Source organism: Mytilus trossulus, chromosome 5 (assembly GCF_036588685.1).
Source record: "Mytilus trossulus isolate FHL-02 chromosome 5, PNRI_Mtr1.1.1.hap1, whole genome shotgun sequence".
In the NCBI taxonomy this organism is placed as follows: Eukaryota; Metazoa; Mollusca; class Bivalvia; order Mytilida; family Mytilidae; genus Mytilus; species Mytilus trossulus.
The window spans coordinates 25,562,993-25,590,045 of record NC_086377.1 but is presented as its reverse complement, the minus strand read 5'-3'; the positions used below and the strand labels follow the sequence as shown (position 1 = coordinate 25,590,045).

The following is a 27,053-nucleotide window of genomic DNA, read 5'->3' as shown; positions in this document are numbered from 1 at the left end:
ACCGTCAAACTATTTCATTATCTATTGAGGGGTTAGTTTCGTTGATGTTGACATTTATTTTGCTAAAAACATTTATTTTTTGTATTCAATTTCTGTTTTAATAAATGGTTATACATGTGGTATCAATTTATCATCTTCAGCGTTTTATTCTACTGCACAATAATTAGCAATACTGTGGATTCATTGATATTTCCCTCGGGTTTGGTTTGTGACCCGGATTTTTTTTTATTTCTATCGATTTATGAGTTTTGAACATCGGTATACTACTGTTGCCATTATTGCATACCAATTTTCATCGATTTCGTAGGTACCGGTAAACCGCGCAATTAAATGATCAACTAATGACAAGTTTTGTATTGACTTGTATGCAGACCTCGGCAGAACCACAAAAATCCCAGGCTTAGATAACCTTAGCCGTTTTTGGCACAACTTTTTGGAATTCCGGATCCTCAATGCTGGCGTACTAAATTATAATCCTGGTACCTTTGATAGCTATTTACACCACTGGGTCGATACCACTGCGACGATACCACTGCTGGCGGACGTTTCGTTCCCGAGGGTATCACCAGCCAAGTAGTCAACACTTGGGTGTTGACATGAATATCAATAATGTAGTAATTTTTGTAAATTTCCTGTATACAAAACTTTGAATTTTACAAAAACTAAGAATTTTCTTACCCCATGCATAGATTACTTTAGCCGTATTTGGCACAACTTTTAGGAATTTTGGATCCACAATGATCTTCAACTTTGCACTTGTTAAGCTTTATAAATATTTTGATATGAGCGTCACTGATAAGTCTTATGTAGACGAAACGCGCGTCTGGTGTACTAAATTATAACCCTGGTACCTATTATTGATGTATGTAGGCGGGGTTCAGATATCACAAGACATATTTAACCACGCATATTGTTTTTACTGTCAAAATAAAGGTATGTTTGGAAGAGAGAGAGTTTTATACTTAAAGCCACATATAGCCTCTTCCAAAAGTTGTTGCAAGCGTTTTTGACGTTCTAATATCCTGGCTTTCTTTGAACACTAACAATTGGATTTAACTTATAACCGGACCTGGCTGCCTAAAGTACAGTAGTTGTAAATCTCACATAGCCAAATTAAACAATGCTCATTTGCCAACTTGTTAACAGCCGGTTAGAAAAATATCATGTATACAAGGGCATATTTCTATATTCAAGGCAACATTTGGATGCATTACCATGAAAATCTGTTGAGGAAAAAAATAAAAAAAATATACAGACAAAATTACCACATCAAAGTACCAAAGCAGAAATCACAGGACGTAAGGGCATGTGTTCTTGTAATTCCATCCTTGTATCAACTCATATATACATGTATATTTTTTTTAAACTTAGTAATAAAACAACAGTTTATCTAATATGTAATAAGAAAGAAGTATAGTACCAAATGTACATAACATGAATACTGTTACATGTACATTTAAAACTCGAACCCATTAACTGAGAAGTGACATTTTTGATTAATATTTAAACGTTTTCTGATATATAGTACCGGGACAGTCCAAAACACTGCACATATGAATAGCAATATGACTTAACGCATAGCTATTAACATTAATGACAGTAATAAGATAATAAGATAATAACCCAAAGCCAGTGTGTTTAACACAACCCCGTTGTAAAACATATACTTGAGTACAGTTATTTCGAACCATGCCTTGTTGGTTGGAGTCAAATCATGGTCCTTTGATAACTTCGACTAGTTGAATAAAATAATGCAGTTCATATCGTGACTCTGTCAAGATCAAAGATGTATAGTCATATTGAACAGAGATACCATTTGCTTCAACACAGACAGTTATGTCATCTACGAAATTTAAGAGGAGATGCTTTGAATTTAACTGATAAGACATGTGTTGTTTATTTTGAGCAGCAATCTCTTTTAGAAAAGAAATGGTTAATACCAAGAACACAAACTTCGTAGACGAACTGACAATATCATGTGACCTCAGAAAAAATGCAGTCATCGTGAACAATTAATCTGTTAGTTTTCTCGATTGTTTTTTTTTCATATGTTTCATGTCAGTGCCTTATATAGCCGACTATACTGTTATGACACTGAAAAGGGCCATGAATTCGCGATTATACATAGATTTGGTAGATATAGGAAGATGTGCCAATGAGACAACTCTCCCTCCAAGACACAATTTATTAATGTCAACCATTATAGGTTAAGGTACGGTCTTCCAACATGGAGCCTTGCCCGACACCAAACAGCAAGTTATAATTGGCCGCAAAAAATACAAGTTCAAAACCAATCAAACGGGAAAACCAACGGTCTAATTTATATATATAAAAAAGAAGCGAGAAACGAGCTTTGAAACACATCAACAAACGACAACTACTGAACACATGATTCCTGACTTAGGACAGATGCAAATAGTTAAAGCGGGTTCCAATCCTTTTTCCTTATCTGAAATACTAGTGTAACTTATATATATTAATACATTTCATCTGGCGTCCAAAATTTAAGTATCTTATCTTTGATGAATTTATTAAGTACTTGCATTTTATTTATTTATGAAGTAATACACATTAAATTAAGTTGATGCAATAATTGTTTTTATTACTCATATACAGTATTTTAATGTTTCATTGATACTTCTATAGTATTTGCTAATTTTCTGCCATTTTTCGTTCCATGGTCTATTGCACTGAAAATTAATCTGAAATCTGAATAGATGAAAGGTATTCATGTTGTTCAATAAAATTGGGTCTTTTAAGCTTCATTGGGTTTATTGTTATTATTAGGTAATAAGACAGTCATTGAATGTGCAACAGTGCAATACATCAAATTATATCTCCCTATGTATGATGATCAGCCCATTGTTCTATTGTCCTTAGTCTTCGGCCTCTGAGGATAGAACAATAAGCTGATCTTCATACCGTACATAGTTACATCATTTTAAATAACTGTATACTATTACCTTATGTTTAATATTGCCAGACAGACAAACACAAACCTGTAAGTAACATGCCTGTCTGTGCTTGTTGTGATATATGATATGATTGACGAAAACATGTCATTTATTCAAAATCACAGAAAGAAAATACAAATTGCAAATAAAGCAAACATCTTACATAAAAATACAAAAGAGCATCAAACAGACGTAAATCTTCAAAAAATTATATAGTGTTTTGTCAATTACGAATTTATTGAATTAAAATCGATATTAATTATAAAATAAGGAATCATGTTTGCGAGTTATACCGATTTGAATGAAAAATCCATTTGCTTACTTATGCAATAGAATGAAATGGGTTAGTTATTGATCTAACAAACAACAACAAAAAAGAGAAGATGGTGTGTGATTGGTGATAAGACACCTCTCTACAAGAGACCAAAATGACACAGAATTATAGGTCAATGAACGACCTTCAACAATGAGCAAAGCCAAAACCGCATTTGCTCAACAGGAAAGTTGTATATGTTTTTGTTAAACAAAGTCATTTTTATTGAACATGGTGAATGAACACTTTAAAAAATACATTTAAAAATTTTAAAGAATGTTTTAAATATCAATTAATCATAATATACACACGTGTTTGTTTAAGTAACTCGTATCTCACAAAAAAATGGTTTTTCTTTGTAACAACCTTGACTATCCAATATGAACTCCAAATTCATGCGCATGCGACCGCACACATCATTTGTTTTCACCTTTATACGATCGTTAGGAATATCGTAGGTATTCGTGAAGGATTCACCAGTGATCCAAGTGTCGTTGTACAGTCCTATCCAGTGACCTTTGTTCATACATCCTAAAATAATAAAGATTATGATTGATGCTTTACTATGCAGGTATATAAATTTACATAAAAAGTGCACATCTGGTTTATAAGATTAGAGAATTTGATATGTATTCAATGCTTGTTAGCAGTTTAATCAATTTAGTTTTTTATTGATTAAAAGGCAGATCACGAATCAATTTTTATGAGTAGCCAAGTTTTTATTTTATTTACAAATACATGCATATAATCATGTATATATCACAGAGGTATTAAATTGACTTTAGTTTTGTAAGTTTATACAAAAAAGCCGAACATTAAAAGTATTTTTTTAAATCGAATATTATATCAGTAGCAGACCTGTCTCTGCAGACACAAGACCAAGTCCTTTTTTTAAGTTTACTATATTGTGGTCCTAGGACTTGTCAGATTCTGTCACATGTTAACTTTGAGCAGTCATAATGACTGGTTATCAAAGTAAATATCAGGACTGAACCCATCTATTTGTATAAATGTGTATGTTTGTGTTCATAACAACATTATGGTTGTATAATTAGAAATTAAACCAGCATAAATGTCATAGTAAAGATCAGTACTTCGGTCAAACGTCAAAATATTAATTGACTCGACGTACTAACGTTGTCAAATTTCTTTATTACGGAAAACAAACAACATGAACAAGAACAGTGAGGTCAATCACATACTATTTGATAATTAATCAGTGCAAAGATGTTAGAAGCTGTTACCAACGGCTGCGATAGAAGTCATCGCAACACATTGACATTTAGTATTGACATAACACGCATCGTAAAATACATAAACTTAGTCAGGAATATGACTGTTTTACTGGCTTTCAAATTGTTCGGACACTTCAGGTTTTGTCGTTACTTAAGTTAAGTTTTAACAAACAATTGTTATTATAAACGAAATATACAACCAAATGCTGATTTGATAAATAAGATGGTAAAAATGAAGAATTAAAAAAGAACCATACTTTGTCCACAATAGTTGACAACAAAGCGCCATTTCTCTTGGGAAGAAATGGAAATCAAATCGGCGCCATCTTTCTGGCATATTTTCCGTGCAGCATTCCAGTTCATATAATCATTGACCATCTTTATACATGTTTGCGTCTTTCTGTCATAATCATATCCGACGATGCAACCTGGAGATAGAAATATAGAGTAATGGCTGACTGCGATTCAAGACACAAAGATCAATATATGGGCTTTGCTCATTGTTGTAGGCCGTACGGTACCTATAGTTGTTAATGTCTGTATCATTTTGGTCTCTTGTGGAAATGTGTGATCAGTTGTCTCATTAGAAAACATACCCCATCTTCTTTTTTTATATCTTTACAGTTAATTTGTTAAGATCTTGGTGTTCTTCATTTCTGTATTTTTAAGATTTGTGGCATTTTTTCTTATTTTTAAAAAGAATTCCTGAGCCATATTTGGCACAACGTTGTTTGTTTTTTAATTTTGGGTCCCCAATGCTTTTTAACTTTGTTCTTTATAATTATTTTGATCTGAACATCACTGATGAGTCTTTCGTAGACGAAACGAGCGTCTTGCGAATAAAATTATAATCCTGGTACTATATACTGACTTCACTGCATGTAAAACGAATTTGCTCACTACACAAAAACTAGCAAAACAACACGACTTTAATACAGCCGAATGCCAAAACAGGACACACTATAAGTTTAACATGTTTTCCAGTCAGTATCATAACACACACTTCCACAGTTAAACTTTTTTTCAAACTTTATAAAAAGATGAAGTGGACACATCTGAATAATTTTTTCTTACGAAAACTATAGGTAGGTGTTAATATAAGAAAGTTTTGTCATATTTTGACGCTTTTAAGGGTTCAATTTAATCTTATCTAGACAGCCTTTCATGTTATAATTGTAATTTATTAGGTGAAAATAAATTGTAATATATATGTAATTTAAAGTCAAGAATCAGTACATGGGGTAAATCGACAAGTATATATTTGAAATACTTATTATGTATTATTAAACTTTTTACAGAAACAGGAATACTACTAAGTGTTCATTATCAAATGACATTGGACTGGACCAGACTTTAATTCAATCAACCCTTGAACTTCTTACTTGTATTGATATTTGGTAAAACTAATATTATAGAGAATAATTTTGGAACAAACAAAATCTGCCTCTATTTAGGCTCATCTATTTTACAAAGCAGGATCATTTGGTTTACTGTGACCTAATGTAACTTCTATTGAATTGGTCTCTTGTGGATATTTTTTATCATTGGCAATTGTTTATTGCATTTGACCTCACAAGGCAACTTGAGCAAGTTTTCTTTAAGAACCAAACAAAATACAACTTATTTGGAAAAGTGCAGCGGTAAAGTATTACCAATAAACCACTGAATGCCAGACTTGTGTTCCTTACAATTAATATTCGATATTACAGTTTGGTGCAGACCAAGCATTACATGTAAACGGGCATAAAAAGTTAACGGGCGTTTACTTTCGCGTTTACCACCGCGTTAACGCGAAAAAGGCGTGTCTTCTATTTTTGTAAAAAAGTAAACGCCCGTTTACTGTGTGTAGTAAACGTGCGTAAACGCAGATTGTCATCGTAGCCTGGACACACTGACCTTATATATATCACATGATAAGGTACATCAAAATATCCATCTATCCAATTCCGATCAACATATTGACGATTGCATTTAATGAAAGTGAGTCGATATTTGTACATGTAAATTTTGAACAGAAAAAATAGAAAATCCGCTGTTGAAAGTTTAAGGAACTGATTTTTTTTTTGCCTTAATAAATGTTTATATTTCTAATAAAAAGTATTTTTAAATGTTAAGGTTTAAATCACATGTGCGTAAAATATTAAGTCATTTAAACAACATAAATAAATGTACAAATGCACATGACGATAATCTTATAATATACACAATAAGTTAACGCGAAAGTAAACGCCCGTTTACTTTCAAGTGCACGTAAAATACAATTGAGAAATATGTAGTAAAAGTAAACCGGCAAGTAAAATTAAACTTGTGAAATCTGAAGTAAACGGCCGTTTACTACTGACTAAACGGATACAGAGTAAACGCACGTTTACTCGAGTAGACATTAGAACTTTCCATGTTGACTGCGTTAATGTAAATGAAGTAAACGCGAAATTTAAAGTTAACTAACGAAATATGTGCACGCCGCGTTAACTTGCGTGTACTTTATGTAATGCTTGGTCTACACCCAACTGTACCTGTGGGTTCCAATGCGAACATAAAACAGTGTATCATCTTCATTAAATTATGATATATAATAAAAAATGGTATTAATAGACACATTTGCACATATAAGAATACAAATGGTCCTAGAGAACCCTAATTTGGAACTCCACAAGTAACAGAAGTGTAAGAAAATAGGATTCAACATCGATTGAATAAAGAAAAAAATTTCTGCAAACATGCTTGTGGAAGGCGTGGATCTGACATATACAAAAAATTGTCTTGTCTGTAATTTAACCGAGTGTGCCTTATTCCCTTAACCTACATTATGATTGAGTAAGGATTCGTATAGCGGATGCTGAATGCTTATCAAGATACGCCCACCATCTTGTTCAGCTATGACATTTAACCATTTGTAAACTTATTTTAACTTTACGTACACCATTTTGCCAAATCCCTCAATCTTGCCAAAGGATCAGGCCAGATATTTTAATTCCACTTATAAGTCCGATGAAATATGTGAAAGCTTAGTTTGAAATAAAAATCGGCTCAATAACACAAAAATGTTCTCACCATGATGGTTCGGGAAATACAGCGTGGATAGTCTTTTAACGATGATTTGTGTAGGAAAATCAGAAGTAACATTATCTGATTGTAACATGCATCGCTCTGTGCCTGACTCCCATGAAAATCTTGAGCATATATTAATCGCACCTTGCAGACATTGAACAGCACAATCAGAGAGTAGAGATGGTGTTATCACATCGTAAATGGTATTTTCTAAATAATGTTCTGTTGCCGCTGGTACGAACGTAACTTCAAAGTTTCTTAATGCGCTTCCATGTAAAATGATTGTTGTCACCCAAAGTATAACCTTTTTTATTATCATTTTGGAGACAGTAAATTTTATAAGCCTTTAGCTTGTCTCTCTTTTAAAATTGACTCTTTTATTGCGTATAGAATTAGCACTGATTTTCAATTTTTAGTTGCGCGTCGCCTATGCAACATTAAAAAAATGACGAGGTTCTATATTTGAACAACAAATATTTGATTTAATAACAAAAAGTACTAAATCCATATCTAAAACAATTGAGGAACAATGAAATATGTTCTATGGTCATTAAATCACCATTTATTAAGTAAAGTAAAAAACAAAATTGCATTGATTGTTCTATTGTAATATAAATTCATAATAGATTCAGCAATATCGCAAACGGGAAGTGTTCCATTTTTTCTCCATTATCAGTAAATACATTTGGTAAAAAGCTTATTGATATACTAGTATTCAATAGACAATATTTACTCAGTAAAGGTATGCACTTCCTTAGAGTTCACGTCTATTTTCTTTTATATGAGCCTTGGTTTTTAAATATTTTGGCCACGAACATCACTGAAGAAAAATGTATTGTCGAAATGCGCATCTAGTGCAAGAAAATTGGTACCGTTAATTTTATTTCAATTAATATCATATATATTGCCAGATCCATTCATTCATTGAATCACCAGTGAATATATTACATCGATAAAACACATTTAATTTAATAACTTTTCTAAATATATAAATTGACCTGTTTTGTCATCTTACCCTTTTCGTCGATTTCTGCGTTTCTTATTTTATCTAACAGCTGTATAACACTGTTCATTTACCTTTTTTGATGCCTAAAAACTAGAAAATACTTATGGACAACACCAAAAGTTCAATGTAGGATAACAAACTTAATTCACATATTTTTTTTTCACTGACCCCCCAGACCCCCTCTTAACTTAATTTGGGAAAAATTGATTTACCAATAGGGATAAATATAAAAATCGATTTTAGATATACAAAACTTTTAACCCCTCACCCCCAAACTATTTGATTTAAGTTTTTTTTATCTTACATCTTTTTTTTGATGTCGTCCCTTATTAAGTGAAGAAACATATTTAAAATACCAGGATTCGTGTTTTTCGTCTCTAATTAAATCAACGGTACCAATTATTTCCTTGCACCAGATGCGCATTTCGACAACACATGTCTCGTCAGTGATGCTCGTGGCCAAAATATTTGAAATCCAAAGCTTATAAAAAAGATGAAGAGCTCTTATCCAAAAGGTCCAAAAAGTATAGCCAAATCCGTGAAAGGAATCGGAGCTTTGCATGAGGGAGATACATTCCTTAATTTATAATTATTTCTAATGTTTTGTAACAGCAAATTTTAATAACAGAAAAAAAATCCGTATTTTCATGCCAGTACCGAAGTGCTGGCTACTGGGCTGGGGATACCCTCGGGAACTAAAAGTCCACCGCTCGAATTGAAAAGGACAATTAAATTAATCATAGGTCTGATGTATTTCGACAGGTATAACATGTAGTATTTGTTGAGCAGGATCTGCTTACAATTATGTAACATCTGATGCCAACTAGTAGAGTTTCTTTTAAGTTTCTCTTTTATGACCTTTTATTGTTGGTTCTTTTCTGTTTTTCTATTCTTGCGGTTGTCACAATCACGTATTATTTGGAATTAAATAGTAAGAACAGTATAACAACCCCCTAATTTGCGAATATAACTCTTTTACAGTTTGAATGTTATTTCCTTTGAAAAGTTCCAAAGCAAAAAAAAATCCCAAATGGAAGCGGTTGTAAATCACCTAATTGCCAATCATTGGACGAATAAGATTCTCTCCTTTTATTTCTCGCCTGTATGACGGTATAGGTGTATACGCTTTACATTTCTCTCTTAGAAGATGAACGGTTTACTGATTGTGGAAGGATAACATTTTAAAATGGCTTCCTTTGAAGATTCCATTAACTTTTTTAAGATTAAAAATTCCTTACTTTCATCGTCAGATATACTTTTAAAAGAGAAACATCCGCAAGGGTGACTGGGGTATAGAAATATGGTCACTTGGTCTATTTCCGACGGGCAGTAAAACGCTTGCCGAAGTGAAGAGTCCGTTTGGTTGTATCAAGTTCGCAGTCACGTCCGGTCAGATTGGAGACGTTAAATCCGATGCCTCGTGTAAAGAGAGTGTACCGGTCTTTGCACGTTAGGAACCCTTGCAACAATTCTTTTGAGGGGTCCGTAGTTGGCCTGTTGCAAGGCAAAACTCCTGTCTCTATCCAATATACCCTCATTTACAATTGGCAGTCCAAATGTCCCTGACCATCATCCCAGATGGCCTTTATTAATTCAAGACCTACCTATAGTATTCATGAGGAATTGTTCTCGTCCTGAATAGGCATGAAATATTGGCCATTAGACGTTAAGCAACCAACAATCAATCAATAAGAAAGAAACAGTTTGAAACATCATAGACTTTGTATTTAAACAAGGACCAACTGGCTATGATAAAAGCCTGATATTTTGTATTTACCTTATCATTTTTTGTCAAAGGAGAAAGATTTAATGACCGTTCGAGTGGCATAACCTCCGGTTTTTTAAAATGCAAGATCAAGTGCTCAGTTTTCCAAAAAAATGAATAAAAGCATACATTTTTATATAGCATGTAAAGTGTAGTGTAGCACTCGCACATACAATATAAGATAATATAACAAAATATTGAGAATGGAAATTGGGAAATATGTGTCAAAACTGGACGAAAGGCTCATTACTCGGGACAGTTGTAAATAATCAAATGGTTTAGACATAGCTCTCTTCCCCATACATGTATCTTATGTGGAATAACATTGTATGTTTATCGATAGTGCCGCTAAAACAAGATGAGAACAAACCTTCTATACTAACTGATATATTTGGGAAGAGTTAGTACTGTGCTTCTTCTAACTATGTATTTATATATGGTCAAGGTATGCATTGGCGGTCCAGTTTGGGGGGGGGGGGGGAGGGTCCGGGGATTGGAACCCCTCTTTTTTGGCCAATTAATGCATTTGAATGGGGACATATAGTTGATCCTCTCTTTTTTGTCCTCGGTTGGGAACCCCTACTTTTCAGAATGGTTGGATCTGCCCCTGGTATACTAATCCATGTATTCACAATACAATATCCCAAAAGAAAAGGAATATTAAATTGAGAATGGAAGTGGGGAGTATGTCAAGGAGACAACTACCCAATCAAAGCAGATTTCAGCCAGAGGCCACAAATGCGTCTTCAACGCAGCGATAATATGATTACATATAACATAATTATCAGTGTTCTGAATATAAATAAAATAGTTCATCAACGATTGGGATTTTATAATCAAAGTGTGTAGATGACGTACATAGTAGCTCACAGATTGACTTGTTCTTTCTGTTTAATAAGATTTATAAAAGAAATTTCAGTTAAATACTTTATAAGCTCTTTCTTTGAATTGTGGTACATTGTCATGATAATGGCTGGATATAGAAAAAAAATATATATTTGTGCAAATGTTTTTATTTTACAAATACACATTTAACAAATAAATAACTGTACATGTTTGATTAAAATACATTATAAAAGAGGGACGAAATATACCAAAGGGACAGTCAAACTCATATTTCTAAAACAAACTGACAACGCCATGGCTAAAAATGAAAAAGACAAACAGAAAAACAATAGTACACATAACACAACATAGAAAACTAAAGAATAAACAACACGAATCCCACCAAAAACTAGGGGTGATCTCAGGTGCTCCAGAAGGGTAAGCAGATCCTGCTCCACATGCGGCATCCGTCGTGTTGCTTATGTGATTACAAATCCGGTAAATAGTCTAATTTGGTAAGTCAAATTAATGAAAGGGAAGGGGATTGTAGTTACGGCGTAAGGAACATATCCGATATCATTTGTGAAATGGTTATTCCATAACGGTCATCCAACTCGTGATGGCGTCCGTAAAATTTACGAAGGGATGATTTCAACTTCACCATTTGGAACTCTTGGTTTAATAGCTTCCTTGTGAGCAGTTAACCTCTGTCAAGAAAATCATGATAGGAAATGCAAGCACGGGAATATCGTATAAAGGTGACACACCTGAAGTTAGAACGTGAATATTACATTAACCTCTTTATATTGTCATCCATTTTAATTTAAACACATTGTCAGTCACCTTTGAGTTAAGACTCCATTACTGAATAAACATAAGCATAAGCATGTATATAAATTTGAAAGATTCAATGTTATTGTCAAAATAAAAAAAATTCACATGTTAAGGAAGCAAGTTTAACAATATCTTTAAGATAACATTCAATCAAATATACACGTTTTTGTTTAAATAACTTGTATCTCACAAACAAATGGTTTTCTGGAACTACAGCTGCGACTTCCAAATATGCTGAACTGCGTATGCGTGCGCACGCGACCGCACGCATAATTTGTGTTCAGCTTTATACTATTGTTAGGAATATCGTAAGTATTCGTGAATAATTCGCCAGTTACCCAAGTGTCGTTGTATAGTCCTACCCAATGACCACTGTCCTTACATCCTAAAAATGAAATGACATATCTTTAAAATTTGTTCAATCATAAATGCATCCATGGATGAACCCTTTATTCTTTATCACTTCCGTCGATCGTACGGTAAGATTAAAAACGGAACAATAGTGCTCATCCTATTTTTCATTTGTGTAAGCATCTTTTTTTAATTTTTGCTCAATATATTCAGATATGTTTCAAGATTGTCTCTGCTGTGTCGATCCTAAACCTACAGGATATTTTTTTTAAACGACATTAATGGGACATATAACTTTATATACAATACCTTACCATGAATACATAGCAGTATTATTAATTACTGCAAATATATTTATAACTATTTTTAAAAATGAGAAGCGGATTTAATTAGAGTAGTAGAAATGTAGACTTAAAACAACATACTGTCTCCACAATAATTGACAACAAATTGCCATTTCTCTAGTGAAGAGATGGAAATCAAATCGGCGCCATATTTCTTGCATGTTTCCCGTGCATTATTCCAGTTCATACCATCACGGACCATCTTTATACATGTTTGCGAATGGCTGTCATAATCATATCCGATGGTACAAGCTAAAGATAGAAATATGAAAAAAAAATATCACGATTCCAGACACAAATTCGACCAGTCACAACTATTTCGATAATTTTGTGTTCCAGAAGGAATCTTTTTCGAGACTTAAATTGGTATTTCTGAACAAAATAAAATGCCAATTCAAAGCTCTTTATGATACAACAAAATCCATTTTTATCTTATTTAGTGGAAACCATGCCTTAAAACTTCCTGAACTACACAGGTTAGTCTGAACTCAAAGTAGCTTTTGAGGTGAAAATACATTCATATTTGTTCAGTTGTTGAGATGACATTAAAAGTATAAAATTTAAATGTACAAGTCTGTTTTTTTATAGTTGGTTTAAAACTAGATAATTGTAACTATCGTTGGATGATTTCATGTACCTTGCATGTGGCAAGGAATTTTTGAAATATATGGTTTATTCAAATATTGATATCTTATGTGTAAGCAGACGCCGTTTGACTCTATTTAAGTATTCAAATGCATCCAAAGCAAAAACACTTTATGTTTTTCAATGATGGTCAAGTACTAAAGTTCTGTTTATCAGATTGTTATTTAAGCTTGAAGATTTTTCTTAAAAACATTTTTTTGTCATGTACCGAAAGCCACCTTTATTACATCTCGACAATTTCAAAAATCAGGATCATAAGGTGAACTAAGACCTACCGTTTTTAATTTTACATGTTTGTGTTTAATTTTGGCTCTTGCGATGATTTGTCGCATTGGCAATCATATCACTTTTTTTTTATTTATTGCAACTGACATTAAAGTCAAAGGAATAGGTCCAGTAAGACCCCATTTGGCCCGAAAATATGACAGTTTTACAAAAATTTTCAATGCAAACTTTAAGTTATTTATTGGAAATTAGTGGCTTTCTCACAAACTAATTTTACTGAGAACACAAGAAAAACCTGTTATATTTTGGAAATTAGTGGCTTTCTCACAAACTTATTAACTTAGAACACAACAAAAACCACTACTTTTGCAAAGTGCAGCGGTAATGTGTTTTCAATATCACATATATTGACAGCAAAATTGAAGTTCTTCCCTATGAACCCAGATATTACCTTTGGATTCCAATGGGGACAAAATAGAGCTATCATCTTCATTCAATTATGATATTCAATCAAAACTTTTGATAATAGACATATTTGGAAATATCCGACTACAGGTAGTCCAAAACTTCTCGATTTGGGAACTCTTTAATTTATGAAAGTGTTAGAAAAAATATTTTACACCGTTTACATAAAAAGTTGCCTTCTTTCTCACAAACATGCTTGTGGCAGACGTTGATCTGTCATACTAATGAGCACGTCTTTTCTGTAAAATACCGATTGTGTCTTATTTTCTTAACCGACAACTTGATTGAGTAGGTATTCACATAAGGATCTTATATGCTTTTCAAAAGACGCATATCCTCTTGATGTACTCGTTGTAGATCATTTACGAGATTACACGATTCCCTTGGTATTTGTTTGTTATCTTAATTTGTGTATTCTTGGTCAGTTATAATATCTGAATATATGAAAATTTGTGTCAACTACACGTACACAATTTTTGAGAGTTTCTCAGTCTCGCAAAAAGGATGAGGATAGAAATTCAAATGACACTCCTTAATGAAATTTAGTATCTAAAATTGCAACGATTTGTTCAAATCATAAATCAACTCAATAATACTGTCTTTTTTTCATTTGTTAAAAAGAGCTTTCCGTGGGAGCTTTTAGTATTCTGATTATCGTTTTCACCATGATTGTGCTTTGAATTAATAAGAAAATGCATTTAAAGTATACAATCACTCATGTTGACTAGAATTCCATCTACATACCCTATTTTGTGGCTTTATGTGAGAGAAATGGAAGAGTTTTGGCCAATAGACTTGATAGTTTATGCATGCAAATTATCTAAATCACCTAGGCTTCTACCCTTGCAAAAAAAATCAAACTGTTTTACATGATGCTTCGAATTTCTAAGAACTTTTCTATGTACAAGATTTTAACATCGAACCAAAGGTATATTGTCAGGTGTTCTTTTGGACAAGGTTAATACAAATTAAATTCATCTGCAGGAGAAAATGGAACGCAGTTCTTACGGTCTCTTACATGTACACTACAAGAGTGACTGAAGAATAAGAATATGGATACTATCGGTTCTTATATGACATTAAACACAATTTATTTTATGTATTCTGACGTTTTTATTTGTGGGTAAGGCTTTTTCCTTATATTTTGTCCAAAGAGGAATGAAAAACCTCATTGTTAGCATTTGTATTTAACTATGAAATTCATATAACAGCCTTATCATGTTTTTTTTCTTTGTAAAGACAGTGTTATTGTTTATTGAATTGTGTTTACATGGAGGTTAATGTTTGTGTTTTGTTCATTTTTAATGTCAGAAATATCAAAGAAAACAGTGTGATAACACACTTTGTGTGGGTTTTTTTACCAAAGCAGGAAATTGGTAGTTGTTCATTCGTTTGATGTGTTTTATCATTTGATATTGCCATTTGGTTAGGTACTTTCCGTTTTAAATTTTCCTGGGAGTTCAGTATTTTTGTGATCCAACTTTTCAATGCAATGAAAATCTCCTCTAATATCTTTAATTTTCGAAAACAATATGACTTAAATAGAACAGTTCATTTTTAAATCTTTGTGTACTTAAAATTCTTCAATCAAATAAAAGAAAAATAACATTTAACGTAATAAAACACTGAAACAAAATATGTTGAAACAGGTTCTAATTTGATTCTGAAGCTGATTTCATTTCTGAATTGTCAATTTTACGGTATCAGCGTTCCTGTTTATTTATTTATTAATTTAAAGAAACAAAAATGGTTACTGTATTATTAATAAAATAACTCTCAAACTTCAATACCCCAAAATAGACAGCAACACATAGCATATATATGTCTAATTTGCATGCGCTCAGAATAATGCAAATCTTTACAACACAATGAGCCATTGAAAAGATATGGCCAAATGAAAGAAATCCACCAAAAAATTAAAGATATTTTACAAAAGACAACAAAAAAGCCATTAATTCTAGATTTTTTTTTAATTTTTAAGGGAATTTTATATCAAAAGCTGAGAAACAAATAAAGATATATGTTCTGAAACTCATTCATCATTTATTCTTCATGTGATCATCATTTTATATTGTTAACGTTTCATTGCGTACATCGCTTTATGTGCGCCAGTTTTAGGAGTTTTATACAGGACAGTGTAGGAATCCGTGTTACTTTCCCCTCTTCGGAGTGACGTAAACTGCTCAGCGAGTCGTGTGCACAACTACAAGGAACATTAATCGGACACGTTGTCCAAAGGAACAATTCGTGGCTAACCACAGCGTGAGTTACATTTAAAACATTACAAATCATGTCTTAACATTAGCGATGAACTGTTTTAATATATTTTCCTATGTTATAAACTATGAACATTTTACCGTTCAAACTGTTCGTATCTGCGATAACACAATTTAATTCAAGACAAAACCCGACGTGTGCAAGAATATTCATCCATTTATTATTATAAAGAACTTTAACAGCTTTATATATCTACGAACTGTTTATCCGTATTTTTAATGGACTTTAATTATCTTTGAACACATTGTAAAATTATATTTATATTTGTATTTTCAGTTTTTCACCATTTGGATTGGTAGTGAAATAAAAGTCAGCTCCTGGTTGTTTTGTCTTTACTTAAACCCAGTCGTCTTGGTTACACTCACTGGTCAGGCCAGTACAATATAGCATGCAATAAGTAATACAAACATTTTTTTTATGACTTTTATTTGTTTTCAGCGAATGATGGTTTGCCATTTTTGAAGAAATATTGGCGAAATGGTTGTTGGTGATAAATGCATTGCAATTTTTGTATTCTTTTGCTTTGCAGGGCGAGTAAAGATAACAATATGTGCGTTATGCGTTCTTGTTGTAATTTATGCTGTTGCTAAAAACAGGGAAAACCTATTGAAATTATTACTGCTACATTCAGATATGCATATTTCTTCAATCTTAAATAACAGGTCGCACAAGGATGTACATGTGTACATTTTCCTCTCGAATATTTTTTTTTTATATTTGTTAACCTCATATCTTTTCGTACATTACGATTACATAGAGATTCATCTAGAGAGATGTGTCAACAATTAAGGTAATATAATAGATATACATTTAAGGTTTGTAAGTAACATTATATTGAGACAACTCTAAATAGAATATTTATGAATTTAGACAGTCAATGTGGCGGCTAACTACTCTCTCGTGCATTTGATGGTAAATTTGGGAAGCCATCAAACAAACAAAAATTAATTGTAATGAAATAAAAGCCAGCTGAAGGACGCCTCCGGTGCGGGAGTTTTTCGCTACATTGAAGACCTGTTGGTGACCTTCTGCTGTTGTTTTTTTCTATTGTCGGGTTGTTGTCTCTTTGACATATTCCCAATTTCCATTCTCAATTTTAAATTTTACATAAATGTGCTTGATCCGCATATTTAAGCATTTGTAATGTTCAAATATTGCGCAGAACACACATAGCAGAGGTCACTGTTTTTGTTGCAAGAAAAAAGGGGTGCATTTCCCGATCTTCGAACAAAATAGAGCATGAATAATGAAAACTGTATATAAATGACGACGTATATAACTTGTTAATATGAATTAAAACATACGATTACCTGAAGATGACTGCAGCGAACTGGCTATTGAAGCTGATGTTACGGTCTGCTGTGTAGCAAGTGTCGACTGTGTAAGAACCTGTACTCTTGTAGTTTGAACCGTGGCGGTTGTAGATTGGGTATGTATGGTTTTCGTTTTAGATTGTGTGGTTGCAGGTGGTGCCTTGGTGGTTGTTATTGGAACCTGGGTGTTTGTAATTTGAGTCTGTGTTGATGTCATAAAACCTGCTATAAACGTAGATCTTAATCTTAATATTGACCTCAAATTGTCTTCTAATTGTGACCAACAAAATACAATTCCTAAGAATACACAATGGCAATAAAAAAATCTTAACAATATAGTAAAAAATACTTATCCTGTCGTTTAACCTACAAATCATGTATAATGCTACAAATTTTGGGGGAGGTTGAAATTTCAAAAATGTGTTAAACCCCGCCTCATTTTTTTCGCTTGTACCAAATCAGAAGCCTCTGACCTTTGTTACTCTTGAATGCTTTTAACATTCAGTTTCTTTTATAGAATTCGGAAATAAGTAAGATCAGTGAACTTGTTCACATTTTAGCTTAGGTGTCAACTAAAGTACGCCTACGGTTGCAGGGATTTCAGGCTTAATTGAAAACCCATTGTTTGCCTTTGACTGTTTTCCGCTCTACTGAGTCTTATTCATATATCACTTAACATTTGACATGTTGTTCACCTTCATTACAGTCACATTTTGGACAGCCACTTTTAGGATCCACACACATATTATTTGGACACTTGGACATATCAAACTTTGTCCCGTTACTGTATAAGCTTAAGAATTTAAATAGAAACATTATTAACCTCATCATGAGAAAACCCAAAAGTAAATCAAAGAAAACAAATATACCGCCTATTCTTATATTTTCAAAGAAGTGCCAACCCAAGGGTGACTGGGGAATAGAAATATGGTCACTTGGTCTTCTCCCGACCGGCAGTAAAACGCTTGCCGAAGTGGGACGTCCGTTTGGCTGTGCGGGTTGTATCAAGTTCGCAGTCACGTCCGGTCAGAAGGGAAACGTTAAATCCGATAACCTTTTATTATTGGTCTTTTCTGTTTTTCTATTTCATGCGGTTGTCCCAATCACGTATGATTTTGAATGTAATAGTTAAAACAGTATAACAATTTATTTAGAAAGAGATTTGAAAGATTTAAATTTTAATAAATTATCTGTTGATGAACAGTTGGATTTAGAAGGGGAGATAACTATTAATGAAGCTAGCATTATTTTACAGAAAATGAATAATAATAAATCACCAGGGTCAGATGGTTTTTAAACAGATGTTTTTAAGTGTTTCTGGAAGGATTTGAAAGCTTTTGTTGTGAAATCTTTAAATTATGGGTCAAACTTGGGACATTTATCAGTGACTCAAAGGCAGGGAATCATTACATGCTTACCAAAAGACAATAAACCAAGGCATTTACTCAAAAATTGGAGACCAATCTCCTCACTTAATACTGTATACAAAATTGGTTCAGGGGTTATTGCTAGTAGATTTAAAAAAGTATTTTATAATAATATCTCATCTGCAGTCATTCAGGGAGGAAATCTTTCAGGCTTTTTCAAATAGGACGTGGCTGTAGACAAGGGGATCCCTTATCACCCTACCTTTTTATACTTTGTGCAGAAATTTTGGCAATTCGAATACGAGGGAATAAAAACATTACTGGCATAACTGTGGCTAGGATAGAACATAAGTTATCAAAGTTTGCAGATGATACTTCACTTATTTTAGATGGAATTGAACACTCCTTAAATCAAACTTTAAATGAATTAGATTGGTATGCAAACCTCTCAGGGCTAAATATAAACTTTTCTAAAACACAGGTAGTTTGGATTGGGAGTAAAAGATATTGTAGTGACAAACTTTGTCCAAACAGAAATTTATCCTGGGGTGCAACATCTTTTAAGTTATTGGGTATTAATTTTGACGTAGATCTTGATAAAATTATTAACGTCAATTATAGTGAGAGTTTTGCAGATAAAAAATCTAATCAAAATATGGTCTAAAAGAAATCTTACAGTAATTGGTAAAATTAGTTGTGAAAACTCTGATTTTACCTGTCCTTAATCACCTTATAATTACATTGCCAAACCCAAATCAAGAACTTGTGAAAAAGATTAATGAGCTTATTTTTACATTTATTTGGATTTAACCTGTTCATAGAGTCAAGAAAGATCTGTTACAAAAGGATTACAGTGAAGGTGGATTGAAAATGATCAATCTTAATTCCTTCATCATAGCACTCAAATCCACATGGGTTAGAAAACTTTTTCAATCTAACAATAAATGGAAAAATATTTTATTTTCCATAATAAATCAAGAAAAAATATTTAAGTTTGGAAATGGTTATCTGTCAAACATTAAAGTAAATATGAAAAATAAATTTTGGCAGGATGTATTCCATTCATGGCACAGTATTGTGGATAAAGAAGAAAAGAATATGTGGGAACATTTTTTGTCAAGTCCACTGTGGATGAATAATTGTATAAAAATAGAAAATAAACCTGTATTTTATAAAAAAACTGGTTTAATAAAGGTATGTTTTTCATTAATGACATTGTATCAGATGCTGGAAATTTTTTCAGTTTAGAACATTTAGTAGAAACATTTAACGTTGATAGAAATGTTATGAAATATAACAGCATAATTTCTGCTGTAAAGAATGCAAGAAAAGGATATGTTTTTGATAATTATAAACTAGTCACACCTTTTATTCCTTCATTTGCCAAGAATTTTTTTTAAAGCTCAAGGGGAACTAAAGACATGTATTCACTGTTAATCAAAAATAATATAGTTTCAACAGGCCAGAAAAAATGGGATCAAATTGTGAAGGTAGATAGATGAAGAGGAATGGAAATTAATTTTTAAGTTACCTTTTAAAGTAACAAAAAATACCAAACTGCAGTGGTAACAATACAGAATAAATCAACATATTTTAGGTACAAATAAATTTTTGAATAAAATTATGGTCACTGACAACCCTTATTGTACTTTTTGCCAAGAAGAAGTAGAAACTATTGTACATTTATTTTGGAATTGTGAGATTGTTCAAACATTCATTGATGAAATTGACTCATGGTTATTGTCAAATGGTATAAGCGTTCCATTTACCTTAAAATATTTTCTATTTGGGGATACTACAAAATCATTTAGGGGGAATGCTGCAAATTTGATTTATATGCAGATAAAACAATATATTTTCAACTGCAAATATTTTAAGAAATCTCTATCAATGCAGGCAGTGCAAAATAAAATAAAATCTTTATACAACACTAAAAAATTAATTGCTGTTAAAAATAAAAGAGTAGAAATGTTTGACAAAAGTTGGAATGCTTTTGCCATTCTTTTTGATGAATGATCAGATATTTTGTTTTACATTGTATATGTGTACATAAATTAGTAGAAATATAATTGTCATATGATATATTGTTTCTAACATGAGAAAGAAATACATTATTCATCACTGCAAATAACTGAAAACAAATAAAAAACTTATGATTTCCTTGAAATTAAATATTTATCTTTCAATTATCTATTTACTTATTTATTTATTTATTTTTTTTTTCTTCATAATTTTGAATTCAAAATAATCTACAGACATACCTAAAAATATATAGCTTATATATATTTATTTTTTATTACTTCAACTACTCACATTATATATTTTTTTCATAACCTGTGCATTTGTTATATTAGATAATTATGGTTGATTATCTTCTTCTCTTCTCTCTTCTTCTTTAAGTTTCCGCACTCCATCATAATATTGATGACTATGTGCCGTGCATGCGTGGGTAAAATTTACAATTTTATATTTACATCAACAAAAAAAAAAAATTTAATAAAGAAATAATAACTTGTTTTTGGTTTTCACTGTACATATAAGATAAAACTATTTACAAGGTGTTACATTACATGGTGTAGTATTGGTTGAGAACAGATATAGGAATCTGTTCTCTGAATGTTTCAACTGTGGTGCATTGGACAGCAGTAACTGGTAAAAGGTTCCATTGGACGATTGTCCTAGGATAGAATGAAAATTTATATGAGTCTTTTTTTGCCTGTATGTGCCTGAATGAGTGACTATGAGTGTATTGTCTTGTTCGATTGTCTGATGGTATTAACAAGTTCGTAGGGTATATTGCTACTTGGTGGTGTATAATTTTGAAGAAAAATATAAGCCTTGTTCTGATTCTTCTAATTTCAAGTGTTGGCCAGTTAAGATGGTTAAGCATGTTTGTCACAGAGCTGGTGTTATGATATCGATTACATATATATCTGGCTGCGCGTCTTTGGACCATTTCTATTTGTGATTTTTGGGATTTTGTATGTGGGTCCCAGATGCAGCTACCATACTCTAGCTTTGGTCTCACAAGTGAGATATAGGCCTTTTCTTTAACTGACTGCGAGCTGACTTTAAGGTTTCTTTTGATAAAATTTAGTTGTTTAGTTGCATTTGCTGTGATGTTATTTATGTGTTTGTTAAATTTTAAATCAGTTTGTATGGTTAAGCCAAGATATTTGGTAGATGTTTCTTGTTGCAAAGTGTGCCCATGTAGGATGTAGTCATATGGGAGAGGTGTTTTCTTTGTTGTTACTTGGAGGACTGAACACTTGTCCGGATGGAAGGACATGAGCCAGTCCTCTTCCCACTTTGCTGCTGCTGTTAGGTCTTCTTATAATTTTTCTGAGTCATTTTCATTTTTGATGGTTTTATATATGATGCTATCATCTGCAAAAAGTCTAAGAGTGCCATGTTTTATGTAATCATTCAGATCGTTTATGTACACCAGGAATAAGATGGGGCCAAGTACTGTTCCTTGAGGTACCCCTGATCTTAATGGTAAACTTCATTTTTTGATATTACTGATATGGTATATAATATTTTCAAATATGGAAAATTGTATGTATAATACTAACATAAACTAACAGTTGTATATATATGTTATTTACTAATGTTAACGAGGCCGGGATAAGGTACCGGTACTTGATGTTTGAAAACTAACAAATGTACAGATTTCAATAAAGTATGATAAATTAAAAAAAAAAAAAAAAAAAAAAAAAAAGTATAACAACCTCCTAATTTGCGTATATAACTCTTCTACAGTTTAAATGTTATTTCCTTTGAAAAGTTTCAAAGCAAAAAAACAAACTCAAAGGGAGGCATTTGTCAATCACCTAATTGCCAGTTATAGGTGTAATACCACCATTGATTTTCCCCTATTAGTCTTTGTTAAATTTGCACTTTTCCAAAAATTTTGCAGAATTTGTCTTTGTTTCAAATAAAGTAATACTTTGCATGAGTAAAGTTTTACCCTGTCCAGTCCTATAAATAAAATTTCACATAACATTTCATTGCATATAAGAAAATAACCATCATTGGAAGTTAACCAATCAAATCTCTCCCCTTTTTATATCTGTGCACAAGGTTTAGCCACCATGTAACCTCAAGATTACAAAATTTTCTATAGAAATCACAAATAAAAAATACTGGTGTTTTGAAATACACAAGACATATGTTTATGACACAGAAATAGTATTACTACAATAAAATGTAGGATTAATTACCTACAACGGTCAAATTCAAATCCTTTTATTTCTCGCCGGTATTACGGTATAGGTGTATACGCTTTACATTTCTTCATTAGAAGATGAACGGTTTACTGCTAGTTGAAGGATAACATTTTAAAATGGCTTCATTTGAAGATTCCATTAACTGTTTTTAAGATTGAAAGTTCCTTACTTTCATTCTCAGATATACCTTTAAAAGAGAAACAGTTTGAAACGTCATAGACTTTGTATTTCAAAAAGGACCACATTTCAGTATCACCGACTGGCTATGATAAAAGCCTGATATTTTGATCTTTTATTATTGTTTTTTTTTCAAAGAAGAAAGATTAAATGACCGTTCTAGTGGCATCACGACTGATTTTTTAAATGCAAGATCTAGTGCGCAGTGTAGTGTAGTGTAGCGCTCGCACATACAATATGAGATAATACAACAAATTATTGAGAAGGAAATAGGACAATTTGTGTCAAACTTGACGAAAGGCTCATTACCCGGGACAGTTGTAAATATTCGACTGGTTTAAAAATTTTGGCGATGTCATAGCTCTTTTCCCCATACAGTTTCTTATGTTGACTAAAATATATTACATTTTATGCTTTTAATGTTTATCAATAGAGCCGCTAAAACAAGATGAGAACAAATCGTCTATACGTTCTGATATACTTGTGAAGAGTTAGTATTATGGAACGTCATGAATTTGTATTCATTAGGTCAAAGGACACAGGTTTTGTCCTTTGGATTTCGTTGTCTCTCTAGTGTAAACAATGTATAACTTGCATTATTTATACACTTTCTAAATTATTTCTTGATATTTCCTGATAATTAATGCATGAACTATTAAGTAGTGGGATGAAATTAAATGTTAAAAAAAATTAGATGCTGATATTTATGTTAAATAGTGATTTGGTCCAGTTAAAAAAGGTCAACATTAATATGATTTAATCGTTCAGCATTAAATCAATTTAATAAATTGAGAGTATCGTCTCTTAAACTAGGGTTTACTTTTCTTTAATTTTGACGGATTTAAGCGTCTTTTGTTCACCTTCATTTTTCATAAGCGGTTTTTCCGTTTTTATTTGGTATAAAATTGCATGCTTTTCGTGATTTGTTCATTGCGTGATTTGAACTCTGAAGGAACACAAAAAGGCCCGGAGATTCGGACATAAGATAAGTACATTATGTTTTATTGATGTTAGATTAGTTACTGCAATTGTATTTTCTGGATTATTTCATTTCCGTAATTTGTAAAAGAAATTATTTGAGTTTTAATGAATGTTAATTCTTGCAAACAGTTCGATTCATTAATTCATTTTTTCTCATACTTGAATAGCATATATCACGGAACAAACTATAATTAATAATCATTGACTAGCATTAAAATTAAATGCTTAACTACAGGTGATATATTTTGTTTTAAATGTATTAGCGATACACTTTGAACAGGTAATTACAATGTATGTTGTGTATGCAGTGTTATCTTTAACATGACCGGAAACGTTTGATTTTATTAAACGTTACATGATTAATACATGTGTGCTTAATTTGCGGAAACATAGTTTAATTAAGTTAAGCTTGGTAATAGAAGCTATCAAACGTTTTTATAACGATATTTATTTAGTTAAGAAAGTTGTTTTGAGTTATGTTTGTAATCAACTTCCATTTGTTTTGATGCATAAAAATGTATCAAAAGTTTAGTAAGATTACGTAGTGTAAACATTTTGGTATTTCAATTTATTTCAATTTATCTTATGTTAAATTCATACATGTTTAAATATGATCTGGACTTTTGATGTATGTATATAATCTGTATTTATGATTATAATAGTTATACCAATGCCAAGAGGTAGAGGAAGACGTCACCGACAGGACCAGGTTAGAGGTCCGGAGCTTTGGACTAGGAGGGCTCCCAGGGAAGTTCAACAGCCACAACCAGTTGGGAGAAATGTGGGAAGGCGTCCACCAGCTGATTTAGATCAAGAAGCACATACAGTGGTTACGTATTTTAACTGCCAATACTTCAAAACAACAACACGCTGATGTTAGTAATAAATGCTACGATTTTAATTTCAAAGGTTTTTGCAATAAACGCAATTGCCAATACAGACATGCATGTCTTAAATGTGGTTTAGATCACTCTTCCTTAAGATGTCGTCGATTTATGGACAATGAAATTGATACTGATACATCTAGGTATAAAAGGAATGATATTGCACCTTTCCTAAACAACTCTGGTAATAGACACAACCCAAAAGGAAGTTTTAACAAAAGATAAATTACATATAATGTAAATGAACTCTTTTCTAATGTTGATTTACATTTACATTTGACAGTGCAGGTGGTTTTTTCTTGGGTTGCGCAGTTTATTCAAATGAGTCATGATCATTTTCAAAATAGCCATATAAATGGGACAAAGTTTTATTAGTTGACATCACTTATATAAAAATAATACCTATGCTTTAGTCATCTTTTTTATGCATTTAAATGAATTTTATTGTGTTTATTTGGCTATTGTTGCAAATTGAAATATAAAAATTATAAGCTTCAAACAGCATTTGCTGCATTTTTACGTGCGCATGAACTTGCCACTCCATCACATGATGAACATAGGCGAGATATATATATTGATCATGTAAAGTCAGCTTTTTATTACTATAGTTTTTTTCTAGACTGTAAAAAAGGGAGATCCATTACTCTAAAAGTTTGTTGATAAAAATAAACAAATGAGATGTGTCCTCTACATTTACGTAGTTTGATAACTTTTTTGCAAATAGGACTTGGAAATAATAGTCCGTTTTTATACCTTTATCCTTTATAAGAGTTCAGTTTCAAATTGAACTGTTGTTTAGTATGGTTGATATACTACGTTGAACTGTTTTATAGTATGGTTGATTACTTCGTTGAACTGTTGTAAGTATGGTTGATTTACTAAGTTCAATTGAAATGGTTGAGTTGAAAACCTATGTCATTTCAGAATTTGTTTAAGTGTTCAATTTTTTGTCATGGATTGATAAATTTTGTTTGACGATGCTCACAAACGGAGTTTTCTAGCATTTGGCTGAATTTATCACAGTTGGCGTCTGGTAACCCAGTCGCCATTTGGAGAAAACATATGATGGTTGCCCTTCAATGTTTTATCGTGGACATTAATGAGAAATTGTCGATGAATGCAAATTCGTTGGCCGGTTGATACATAGTTGAACTGTCCTTATAAATCCATGACAAAAAATTGCAAAAAAATTCAAACTTACTATTTGTTGTTTTTATATTATGATCATATATTAGTTTGTCTTACAATTTGTTCACATTTGTACACCGAAGGATATCTAGAGTCATTTGAAATATTGCAAAGGATTTCAACGAATTTGGGTTATCTTTTATCTGGTATATCGTATTCCTAAATTGGCTTTTGTTGGTTTCTTTCGAATATTTGATAAATACGTCTGAGCTTTCAAACTGAATTTGAGACCCCTTTATCACAGAATAATCAATATTTTGAGTTAGAGCTGGTAGAAGTTTCTATAAGTTTGATATTATTTGTCCGCTAGTAGTACACTACACCGGTTTTTTTTCAATTTGAATTTATTGTCTTTAGGGATCGACTACGAACTAACAGTATTCACGGGCCATTATTTTTTTTCATTTTTGATGATACCAAGATAGCTAGCAATAAAAGCTTTTTTTATTATTTGTTTTTTGTTAAATATATTTTGTGTGAGATCCTATTGCTCCTACTAGCTATGTATTTATATATGGTCATGGGATACCAATTCATGTATTCACAATAAAATATCCCAAAGAAAAGTAATATCAAATTGAGAATGGAAGTGGGGAATATGTCAAGTAGACAACTACCCGACCA

General features: G+C 32.1%; 1 protein-coding gene across 1 annotated transcript in view; it reads left to right on the top strand.

Moving 5' to 3' along the window:
* LOC134717784 (slit homolog 1 protein-like) overlaps positions 1–25,231 on the top strand; it is a 59,358-nt gene extending 34,127 nt beyond the window's left edge. The window contains exon 16 of the mRNA XM_063580278.1: positions 25,020–25,231. Coding sequence (XP_063436348.1) covers positions 25,020–25,231 — 212 coding nt within the window. The remainder of the gene's footprint in view (positions 1–25,019) is intronic.
* Positions 25,232–27,053: the final 1,822 nt, after the last annotated feature.